The 12350-nt window shown below is 50.3% G+C and overlaps 1 protein-coding gene across 1 annotated transcript; it reads right to left on the reverse strand.

Annotated features, from left to right (window-relative positions):
• Positions 1-266: 266 nt before the first annotated feature.
• LOC109023081 (cystatin-SA) lies at positions 267-3320 on the reverse strand. Its single transcript, XM_019017559.3, has 3 exons — positions 3026-3320; positions 1706-1819; positions 267-601 (listed from the first exon to the last, which is right to left on the reverse strand). Exons 1-3 carry the CDS (start codon positions 3251-3253, stop codon positions 518-520), a joined length of 426 nt encoding a protein of 141 aa, XP_018873104.2. The 5' UTR covers positions 3254-3320; the 3' UTR covers positions 267-517.
• Positions 3321-12350: the final 9030 nt, after the last annotated feature.

Genomic DNA, 12350 nt, shown 5'->3' on the forward strand with positions numbered 1-12350 from the left:
CAGTCTGGCCCACTCCTCTACCTGACCCCCTCACCAGAGGCTGCTGCACCTGAAGGCCTGGGTTTCCAGCCTCTGGCTGCTGTCTCCCTGTTCTAAAGCTCAGGCCTCCAAAAGTGGCAGCAGCTCCCCTGACAGCCTTGCTGTGGTCATGTCAGGTCCCAGATACTCCTCTGATCCCCACACAAGCAGAACAAGGAGGCTTCATAAGGGAACTGCAGAAACCCTGCCTGTGTGCATATCCCCAGACAGCCAAGAACTCAGAGGGAGGTGATGCTACTGTTTAATTGCAGGAGGTGGGGGTGTGTGTACCATGTACCAGGGCTATGAGAAGCAAAAGGAAGGAGGGAGGTCAGAGCCCCCTGCTGAGCAACAAAGGCCTCCTGCAGCCTTCTCTGTCTTCTCCTGCTGCAGGTGCATGGGGAGACCTCCCGCAGGGTGGGGGCCACCAGTCCAGCGGTGGGAGCACTACAAGGGGTGGGAGTAGGAGGTGGTCGGTGTGACTCCCTGGCACAGATCCCTAGGCTTCTTGACACCTGAAATTCACCAGGGACATTCTGTCCTCCCAGGGAACTTCGTAGATCTGGAAAGAGCACAACTGTTTCTGTGAAAGGGAAGAGAGAGGGCCAATCAGTGTGAGTTACAGTTAAAGGGGAAGTCACCCAGGCATGAGATGTCACAGCCTGAGTGAGGAGGATGGAGGTGAGACACTGGGCCCTCACCCACCCCTGCTGAGTCCCAGAGTGCTGAACTAGAATGAATAGTGACTGTTCCATTGCCGCTCCCAAGGCTCCAAGTCACCAGGTGGCATTGGGACCCCACCCCAGCCTGCAGTGTCCTGTCCCAGCACAGCCCTGTGAGGATCAGCCTGTGCAAGGCCTTGGGAGTCCCAAGGGTGCAGGGCATGGGGAGGTGGCTCACTTCCCCCAGCTCCTTCCACCTCCAGCACCCAGGCCAGCACTAAGAAGGGCCAGAGGGAAGAACCCAGAGCAGGGCAACTCCGCCTCAAAGAGCTGGGGCATGGGGCAATGGTAACAAGGGGAGTGTGGTTCTCCCCTGAGTGGAGACCTCACAAGAACCAGCAGGTCCTTGGAGAGGTTGGTGTTGGGTGAGCCAGGCAGGTCCAGGGCTTCCCAGCTAACAGGCCTCTAGGTCCCACTAATCTGATCATTGTGTCTGTTGCTGCATGCAGGTACCTGAGCCTGGGATTAGACAGAGCCCCTTCTCCCTGCCCAGCACACAGCCCCACAGCTGCTTCTTCCTGTCCAACGGGCAACACCCCAAAGCAGGCAGAGTTGATCTCCCAGTAACCATTCCCAAGCTGAAGCCTTCCTAGCAAATCAAACACATCACCCCCCTCCCTCACCACCCCATCTGCACACACACAGGCAACTACATAAACTCACTTGGACCCCTCAACCCCATGGATCTATGTACAAACCCCCAGAATCCCCACACACAGGCACACATGCTCCCATACAGCTCCCTGCACACACTGGCACGTGTGTACACACATGCACCTTTCCACATGCACACCTATATGCACACCCCTCCACAAGTACATGAACATGTACACATCCATGCATACATGACTCCCCACATACCCACCTGCACACACACACCCTCCAAACATGGGTAGGGCAGAGGCTGACACATACGCACCCCTCTGCAGTGCATGACTGGCCCGGGACCCGCATCAGGAACATACCTTCTGCAGTTCTGGCTGTTCATGGAAGGCACAGGTGTCCAAGTTGGGCTGGGACTTGGTACATATGGTTCGGCCCACCTCTACGTCGAAGAAATAATTCGTCCCGGCCACGGTCTGCACACAGGAGAAAACAGGACGCACGGACAGCGCCCCCATCAGTTCATGCACTCACAGGCACTTCACTGTGGCTGAGTCACTGGACTTGCTTGGGGGCTTCGTGAGCTGCCCACATGTCAACACAAGGCACACAAGCCCCCTCTTCCTGTCAGCTGGCAGGGTGCTGGGCCTCATGCCCGCTCTTAAACATTGCTTTTTCTGTGCTGGGTAAAAGGATTCATTGAATTCTGCTACCTGTGGCTCAGAGGCGAGGGAACACTGACTCTTTTTACCCATGGGTATCAGTTTACCCATGTATAAAATAGGCGTCCGGGCCTGATGGTCTGCAATGCCCTGTGCTTCACTCCAAGTTATTGTCATGCTTGAAAGGGAGGTGGAGGCAAGCGGGGACCATGGCACCAGGGAGTGCACCTCCCGTGCAGGGTGAGGGTCCCAATTGACAGCTGCAGGAGGAGAAATGGGGCTGGTCTGCATTCCTTTGAATTTCCAAGAGAAGGTGGAGGAGCTCTAAAGGCTGTGTCACTATTTGCTGCTCTGCCATGGGATGCAGGTCAAGCTGGGTCCAATAGCCCTTCTGAAGCTCCCTCTTGACCTGACATCTCCTCCTCTCTACTGGGTAACTGCTGTCCTCATCTGGCTGAGGTATAACTCTGCATCAGCTCATAGAGGCAGGGTCAGGCGTGCTCCACCCCAGCAGGGACTCAGCTGCCCTGGGCTGTAGGGGGTGGTCAGCCGGCCTGAGGGTGAAGGCCATTAGCCCTTCTGTACCCAGGGGTGTGACTTGGGGAGTGAAGTAGGGCTCTACAGAATAGGGAGCAAAGTTCCTGTGTGGCCCCTGAGGAGAGGACTCAGGGAGGAGGGTGAGCCTCATGGCCTGGATCTCATCCTGAGCAGCATCAAGCCCATCCAGAGTCAGCATAGTCTCCATCACCACCTGCTGGACCCTGGGAAATGCCACAGTCATGGTATAGACACAGTGGCTGCTGCGGGTTAAAGGAAGCCGAGAGGACAGACAGTGGCTGCAGTGCATGGCCCGGGAGCATGCTTAGGCATGAAGGCCATCAGCGGAGAGTCAGGGAAAGCTGAATGAATCTGAGCATTAGATCATGAATATGTCAGTGTTGATTTGCTGGGAATGCTCTTATGGATCGGGCGACAAACCAGGCTGGGACTCAGGACCCCTCGGGTGGAGGCAGCACCCACCTGCTCCCTGGCTCGTAGCACCCGCAGCGGGCGTCTGTAGTACTCATCTTCAGTGGCCTTGTTATACTCGCTGATGGCGAAGTGAAGGGCACGCTGTACCCACTCATCATTGAGGTCTGCATCATAGATGCCACCCCCGATTATCCTGTCCTCCTCCTGGGGGTTCCAGGCCAGGGCCACAGCCTGGGCAGCCAGCAGGAGCAGCAGGGTGCACAGGGGCCAGGCCATGGTCTCCTCAGAGGCAGAGCACAGAGCTGGAGCTGCAGGAGAGGAGGGTGAGAGCCTGAGGCGGGGAGCCCAGACCAGCAGGCAGCTGTGCATTTATCCTGCTTTGGCAGCTCATCCCCACCCCCCTCCATGACCCGCCCCTGACTCTTCCTCCTCTTTCTGCTCGTACCCTCTTTCTCCATCTCTCTTTTCACTCCTCAGAAACCACAAGATCCCTCCCTGCCTAAGTTCTCCCTGCCCCTCCCAGGTCTCCTCCTCTATCTCCCCCTCCTCCCCACTCCTGTCCTCACTGCAGCCTCCCCAAGCCATGCCTCTCTTCCCCAGTGCTCCCAAGCTTGAGTCACCGGGTCTCCACAGAGGTGACACTTCTCCTTTGACTATGAAAGCAATGTGACCTCCTGTTTGCTCAGAAATGGGAAAAATACAGGGCTTGGCCTCCCAGGGTCTTCAGATATCAGAGGCATCCAGGAGCACTTGGTCACGGTCTCTGAATCTCTGGAACAGGGAGGTTATTTCAGAAGGTTCCGGAAGACCCTGTCCACACCCTATTATGGAGAATTTCTTTGCCAAATTCAAGGGAATTAACCTTTTTTGAAAAGGTCACTGGGTTCTCTTTTCATAACTCATTATTCAATAAAAAATTTATCACTAGCTACTCCCCGTGCCAGGAGGTCTAGGGCTTGAAGACGGAACCTGGATGATGAGCCATAGAGGTGACACTGCAGAGCTGCTGCCCACAGAGATGTGACATGAACCCACGAGCATTTGAAAATGTGTAGTAGATGCATTTTAAAAGATGAGAAAAAATGGGTGAAAGTAGTGTTTAAAATATTTATCTAACCTAATACAGCCACAATATTATTTCAGCTAATAGGAACTATTATTAATGAGATTTTTTTTTGTTGGGGGGGGGTTGTAAATCTTTGAAATTCGCTGTGTATTTTTTACACTTAGCCTGGGAGTCATTTTGGACTGACCCCATTTCAAGTGTCCCGTGGCACGTGTGGCAGGTGGCTATGAAACTGCACAGTCCGTTCCTACACAGTGTGTGTAGGGGATGGTAGGTTACGATCAACAATTAGGATCAGGGAGTTATACTCACTCTGTTGGAAGTGAAATAGAACAGGGGCTAGAGAGAGACCACTGGACCCTGGTCAGGGTGGTCTCTATGAGACTGGAGAGGTTGAGAAGCCCCAGGCATTGGGGAACAGCCAGTGCAAAGGCCCTGAGTTGGGGTTGGGACATGCCTGCTCCAGGAAGAGGAAGCTCCTGGAGGGGATGCGAGCAGGGAAGGGAACGACCTGGAGTCTCATGGTAACTGTGGGTGGGGCCCGGTGGAAGGTGCAGGGAGACCCCTGGCAGGCAGTGGGGGTGTCAGGAGAGGGAGCAGCAGCCACGGGATGAATGTGGGAGCCCACAGGCCTCACTTGCTTCTCTCCTAGGCAGCCATGCTTCCAGCTTCTTTCCTCTATGCACTGCTTGGAAGACCCACCTGATATTTTAAAAATTGCCTTGAAGGAGGTAGAATTTACATACAGTAAGATGCCAAATAGTATGTGCCCACCTGGAAGATTTTATAAATACATACACCTATGTTACCACTTTGTCCAGACCTCTGACATCTGCCTTGCCCCAGACGGTGTCCTCCTGCCTCTGCAGCTCACCCTCGTGCCCACCCCACCCTGGCAGACCCTGTCCAGCCCTGTAGACTCCTTTGTCACCTGCCCTTGCGATTCCCAGGAATGGAATCCTGCAGAGCGATCCCAGGTGTGTCTTCGTCCTTTGCTCAGCATGGCTTTCCAGTGGCCCCGGAGTTGCTTCATTGCCAGGATTGGGAGTTCTCCTTCTCCACAGACTGGGAGGACCTAATCAGCACAGTGCTCTGTGGGGTGACAAAGTCCCCAGATTGGGATGCTGTGGGCCTGTGCTGGAATGTTACTCCAGGATTAGGGAGGATGGAAGGAGGCTCTGAACAGACAGCTGCTCCCTTTGTTGTCTCAACCCCACCCTCCATGCCTGAAGGTGACCCTGTGGCAAATGCCCTTGTGGTGAGGTGGAAGGCTTGGTGAGAAACACCAGGAAACCCTGGGTCTTTGCAAGGCATCCAGAGCACTCTCCTGGGAGTAGTGGAGGTGAGGGTCAGCCAGAGTCAACCCAGAGCTGCTGTGATCCTGGGTCTCAGCCGTGGCTGGGGCTGGATCAGCAGGACCCGGCAGCAGGAACAATATTACTCATTGGTGTTCATGTTCAGTATTAGGACAGGGGACCTTGTTATCCAAGGCCCAGTGACCATTGCACCCCACTGTCAATCCAGCACACCTAGAAAAACCATGCAACCCAGCAGATTCAGCAGGTGTCCCAGGGATGGTGTTTACCGCTGGGTGACAGAGGGAAGGTCTTCAAACAGGGCTGCGCAGGATGGCTCCTAGTTAGACAGGGAATGGGGATAAATTCCCAGAGAAGGGAGAGAGAGGGAAGTCCCTTACCACTTGTTTGTGAGCAGAGTGGTCATCTCCAAAGGGTAGGACTTAGTTCTCCTCTGTGGCTCCCACCTTCCTGGGATAGCTGGGAGTCCAGACTCAAGAAGAGCTGCTGTGCAGAGGATAAGCTGAAGGTCAAGAAATCCTCTCATTTTTTTTTTTTATCACTGGAAAGGAGATGCAGGTTGAAGGGGTGGCCTGCCCCTCCACACCTGTGGGTATTTCTAGTCAGGTGGGATGAGAGACTGAGAAAAGAAATAAGACACAGAGACAAAGTATAGAGAAACAACAGTGGGCCCAGGGGACTGGCGCTCAGCACACCAAGGACCTGCACCGGCACCGGTCTGAGTTCCCTCAGTTTTTATTGATTATTATCTTCATTATTTCACCAAAAAGGAACATAGCAGGAGGGCAGGGTGATAATAAGGAGAAGGTCAGCAACAAACATGTGAGCAATAGAATCTACGTCATAATTAAGTTCAAGGGAAGGTACTATGACTGGACATTCCCGTAAGCCAGATTTATGTTTCTCTCCACCCAAACATCTCAGTGGAGTAAAGAATAACAAGGCAGTACTGCTGCAAACATGTCTCACCTCCCACCATAGGGCAATTTTTCTCTCATCTCAGAATTGAACAAATGTACAATCGAGTTTTATACTGAGACATTCAGTTCCCAGGGGCAGGCAGGAGATAGTGGCCTTCCTCTATCTCAACTGCAAGAGGCTTTCCTCTTTTACTAATCCACCTCAGCACAGACCCTTTACAGGTGTCGGGCTGGGGGACAGTCAGGTCTTTCTCATCCCACCAGGCCATATTTCAGACTATCACATGGGGAGAAACCTTGGACAATACCCCGCTTTCAAGGGCAGAGGTCCCTGCGGACTTCCACAGTGCATTGTGCCCCTGGTTTATTGAGACTAGAGAATGACGACGGCCTTTATCAAGTATACTGCTTGTAAACATTTTGTTAACAAGGCACATCCTGCACAGCCCTAGATCCCTTAAACTTTGATTTTATACAGCACATGTTTTTGTGAGCTCCAGGTTGGGTCAAAGTGGTTGGGTCAAAGTGCCTGGGGCAAAGCTACAAATTAACAACATCTCAGCAAAACAATTATTTAAAAGTACAGGTCTTTTTCAAAATGGAGTCTCTTATGTCTTCCATTTCTACATAGACACAGTAACAGTCTGATCTCTCTTTCTTTTCCCAAACAGGTAACCCAAATAGTGAGAATTTGCTGGTGGGTGGAGTGTGAGGGAGGGAGGCCAAAGTGCTGACCTGTGCCGTGTATGTGATGACACCACCAGTGGTCATCTTGTGTCAGGACGCTGGCATGCACTGCAGGGAGAGTCAGCTGTCCTGATGCAGCAACCTCTCTAATCCCAGTAGGAAAGATACCAATGTAGGTTGCTCTTCTGAGGACGTACAAGTGCGATGTACAGTATGGAGTGATAGGAAGTGGCAGGTGGGGGTAGCTGGCCAGCTGCTCCAGATGTTTGATGATCTTAGGCAAATGTTGTGTCTGTTGTGCATGTGGAGAAAGAGGCTACTTTTTAAAGCATATTGTCTGGGAGTTCAGACCAGCAGAGATGAGCAGACTTTACCAGTGATGTAGCAACATGTTTGAAAATGATGGAATAGCCAGGTGAGGTGGTGCACCTGTAATCCTAGCTAATTAGGAGAGTAAGTCAAGAAGATTCCTTGAATCCAGGAGTTCAATTCCAGCCTGTGAAACACAGTGAAACCCCCATCTCAAAAAAAATGACAGAACACTTTGTTCCCTGATTTCTATAGTCCACAGTTTTAAGGACACACTAGGAGGGGGCCAGATAGCAACCATGGACTGAGGAACAAGCCTGGGGCCTCCAGCACTCATGTAACCTAGAGGAGTCCAGCTGCCCAGGAGGGGGCATGTTTTCCTTCTGCTAGGTGACAAAAGAGAAAGCTGTGTTCCCCTAGGCTGCATGGGTGACTACTGATCCGATTATCTGAATTAGTAGGATGAGAAGTTAGGTGAGTGGTAGAAGTTCTCTGCAATAAATGATGAATAATAAGTGAACACTAAGCAATACTATAATAAACAAATGACCAAACACAGAAAGCATCACCTACAGGTGCAGGTGGTGAGGACAACCTGGCCAAGAGTTGAGATTCTGCAAATCTGGGTTTTGAGCAACTAACACTTTGATCTATGGTAGGAGCTGAGACTGAACAGCCACAGGATTTGGTGGCGTCTCAAATGGGAAGCCCAGAAGCCCCTTTTATGGAGTGCCTGGAATTCTCTGGGGTCAGGCTTGTCTCTTTCACACTCTATCCCTCCTTCTTTTCTCCCTCTCCTCAAACATGGTGGACACGGGGATGCTTCTAAACTATGAGCCAATGTTGGTAACACATTTGTCTCTGCTAGGACATGTGGATGCTTCTAAACTATGGGCCCATGTTGGTAACACATTTGGCTCTGCTAGGACATGTGGATACTTCTAAACTATGAGGCAATGTTGGTAACACATTTGTCTCTGCTAGGGCATGTGGATGCTTCTAAACTATGGGCCCATGTTGGTATCACATTGGGCTCTTCCACATCATTAGGAAACTGTGATACTCATGGGGAAGCCTGCTGGTAGCCCCAGCTAGGAAAGGTGAGAGAGGGCAGAGCCCAGTGTCAGCTCTGATTGTTTTGCACTCCATGGGGAGAAAGAGAATCCTTTCTCTCAGGGACCAGCATGTGAACGGTATTCATGGTTCTGGAGTGCAAGTTAACATTTATTTTTCAAAAAAAGCATTTGTCAGTGCAGATTCACTGACTGAAGAACCACATATGAATGGAGGGGAATAGGGGCGGCCTCCGGAACTCGGGCTGCTGGATGCTGCAGCCAGGGATCCATCTGACTCCCTGGGCTGCAGTCTGCAGAGGCCTGGCCACGAGACAAACAGATGACTCTGAGGAGGTGAGTCATCTCCTTGACATCTCTGGGTGGTCAGACTTTCTTATCCTGTTTGGGTCACTGCTGGGACTTCCCTGTCACTGTTTGTGTAACCTTAAATATCAATTCCTTTAGCAAAGTGCAGTGACTCTGGAGAGTGGTTCCTCTTCCTGGTTGGAATCCTGTTCAACTCAATCACTGAGTGCTGGAGCTGGAGCCAGAGGCCATCAGGACAGCCCTGCTCTCTCCTGTGGCCCTGCTTGCCCTCTCCTCCTGTCACAGAGGAGCTGGATCCAGCGACAAGACTCACCTTGATCAAACCTTAGTTAGGATCCTCTGAGCCTTCTTCTCCCCTAGTCCTCAACCCTAGTCCCCAGCCCTGGACCTGCTGTTCTTGCGAGGGTTGCAATGCCCAGTTTTACGAAAGAATCCTGCTAAGTCAGTTTAGAAAGACTCCCCCCACCGTTGGTATCTGATCACCCTCAACATCTGACCAAGTTCTTCATTCCTTACCTTTGATGTCTAAGGCTTTGTCCTGCCTTTAGCAACAATATTGTTAGGTCAGTTTATCTAGAACCTCCTACCTTTGATGTCTCTGCTTAGTATTTCTTTATCTATTAACCCCACCACCTGATCCTTGGCTATAAATCCACACTTCACCTTGTATTTACAGTTGAGTTCATTCTCTATCTTATTTTGAGAGTCTTGACACCTATTGCAATAGTCTTGAATCATCTCTACCAAGCTCAGTCTTCAAGCCGTGAAGCTGCACATCCTCTTGCCCATGATGTCATCACTGGACATCCTGCACGCTCCAACAATTCAGCATTCAGTCTTCAGTCTCATCATTTTAAAAACAGGAATACAATGATTCCCAGTACCAGTGAGTTATTATGACAATGGACTGTGTAATAAGGTGCTGCATGATCTCATTGGCCTATTGCATTGACCAGTTATTTTTCTCACATCTGCAGTCCAGCTGGGAGTCACTGACCTGGGATGGGATTATCTGGGCTAGCTCTGGTCCACGTCTGTCATCCTTCTCCAGGGACAAATGGCCAACATTTTTCATATCCTCACATGGCAAGATCAGTGCACAAGAAGCCAAACTGAATTGCACAAAAGTATTTCAAGCTTCTGGTTACTTCACACCTGCAACTCTCCCTTGACTAAAGCAAGTCACATGGCCAGCCCAAAAGGAAGTGGTGGGGAATTGCACTCTACCATGGAGGGTGGAGGACAGCGAGTGAATATTTAGACAAATGATATAATATGCCCCAATAGTGTACCACACTGACTCACAGGGGCATCAGGGAAATTTAATGAAATGCTTGTGAAGTGCTTGGTACAGTGCCTGGCATATCTGTGTTTCTAGCTATCAATCTATCAATTAATCTAATCTGCCTAACTAATCTATCTAGGTGTGAAAGGAAAATAAATCTCAGGACCCCTAAATCATTAAGCCAAAAGGAAAAGTCAAGCTGGGAACTGCATCGGGCAAACCTGCCTCTCATTCTATTCCTAAATATGGTGGCTACAAAGATTTAAAAACTACATACCTTCCTCACAATTTGCCCACAAGGAAATTCCTTATGAACAAAGGACAGACAGAACTCAAAATCACCCCTCTGCTCACATGAGACAAATACATATCTGATTGCTTCCTTTCCCCTATTGTTTCACTAAATACAATTCCTGTAAATTGCTTATTCAGTTAAAGGCTAATCAGAAACTCAAAGGAATGAAACTGTCTTTTATCTACCTCTGACCCAGATGCCCCCTCCCTAATTTCAGTTGTCTTGCCTTTCCGGACTGAACCAATGTACATCTTACATATACTGATTGATGTCTCATGACTATCTAAAATGTGTAAAACAAGCTGCAACCCAACCACCTTGGATGCATGTAATCAGGGTTTCCTGAAGCCGTGTCATGGGATGGTCCTTATCCTTGGAAAAATAAACATTCTAAATTGATTGAGACCTGTCTCAGGTACTCTTGGTTTACAAATGTAATCTGTCTATTTATCTATCAAATCTATTTAATTATCCATCTATGTATCCATCCATCATGTTTCCTGTTTATTTCTCATCGTTCCCTTACCAGTAAAAATTGAAGTCCCATGACATTCTATGACCTGTATTTCCAATGTGTCCTCCACACTGCCACAGCTATGAGAATGCTCATAGCTGTCTCATGACTGTCCAATCTTTGAGGAATCTTCACTGTACTCTGTGTCTCCACTCCTGTGCTGTCCTACTCATGGCCGCAAATCAGATTGTGATCCTTGGCTCACAGCCCTCCATGGCTTCCAAGTGTCCTTAAATTGAAACTCTGATGAGTACTTGGCATCTAAACTTGTCCCTGCCTGCCCCTGCCCTCCCTGGTGCATCCTGCAGGCAGGTGAGCTCTGGATTGGCCTTTGGGGTGAGAGTTTGGACAGTTCTGCCACTGGAAATTTACTTGCAATCCTGAGTACACCTGGTCCCGGACCTATTTAAGATCTTTTGAAAGGCTGATCCTCTGGGGGCAGCTTGATGGATAGTTCTAGTGCTATGAAAAGAGGATGGAAGCTGGTGAGAAGGCAGATGGAAAGCATGAAATGTAGGCTGGATTCTGAAGGACAGGGCTGCCCTCCACATGTCCATGGCAGTTTCAGATACCAGGAGAAACCACACAGTCTATGGGGGAGGAGATTTCCCCCTCCCTGGACCCCACATGGGGTGGACTGTGGGTCTCTTCTGAGAGAGGTGTTCAGATCGTCCTGTACACATCAGTTACTGGCTCCTGCATCATAAGCCACCCCAAATCTTCCTGGCTGAAAGCAACGTGATGTGTGGGTTCTCATGACTCTGGATCTGTCTGCGGCTCTTCTGCTGGTCTTGTTGGGTTCACTCAGGGGCTGCATTCAGGTGGGGTAGGATGGGAATATGCTCAGCTGCAACAGTGGGCATCTCTTTCCAGGTGGTCTTTCATATTCAAGAAGGTGAGAGGATACTTATACATGAAGAGTATTTCTAAGATCATTCTAGGAACACAGTGCCCAGGAGAGGCCTGGCCCCAGGAACTGCAGACTGCTACCAGCTGAAGTCCCATTGGCCAAAGCAGGTCATATGGCCAAGCTCAGAGTCAGAATGGGCAGGGCCTCACAGAGTTAGGGGGTGAGGCCTGGTGTATTGTGGGGCTTCTTGTTTCCACCTCTACTCCCTGCACTGAATCCAGGAGGGAGACATGGGTTGGAGCAGTTTGATTTCAAAAAATGTATTTTTAAAAGACTGTTGTTTGAGTAAAATTCATCTTCCCCTAATATCTGGATAGAGTTGAGGTATCCCAGAGGAAGGTAGTGAAGCCAGCAGTCTGGAGCTGTGTTTAACCTGCCCCTACTCATTCATCATGGGATCTGGTGAAACCACCCATTCCAGGTTGCCTTAGAAAGTTCTAAATATGCGTGGCCATTCCAACATGGCTGAATAGGAACGGCTCTGGTCTGTAGCTCCCAGCATGATCAACACAGAAGAGAGGTGATTTCTGCATTTCCAACTGAGGTACATGGTTCATCTCATTGGGACTGGTTGGACAGTGGATGCAGTGCATGGAGGGTGAGCCGAAGGAGGGCAGGGCATAGCCTCACCTGGGAAATGCAAGAGGTTGGGGGATTTCCCTTTCCTAGCCAAGGGAAGCTGTGACAGA

This window comes from Gorilla gorilla, chromosome 21 (genome assembly GCF_029281585.2).
Source record: "Gorilla gorilla gorilla isolate KB3781 chromosome 21, NHGRI_mGorGor1-v2.1_pri, whole genome shotgun sequence".
NCBI lineage: Eukaryota > Metazoa > Chordata > Mammalia > Primates > Hominidae > Gorilla > Gorilla gorilla.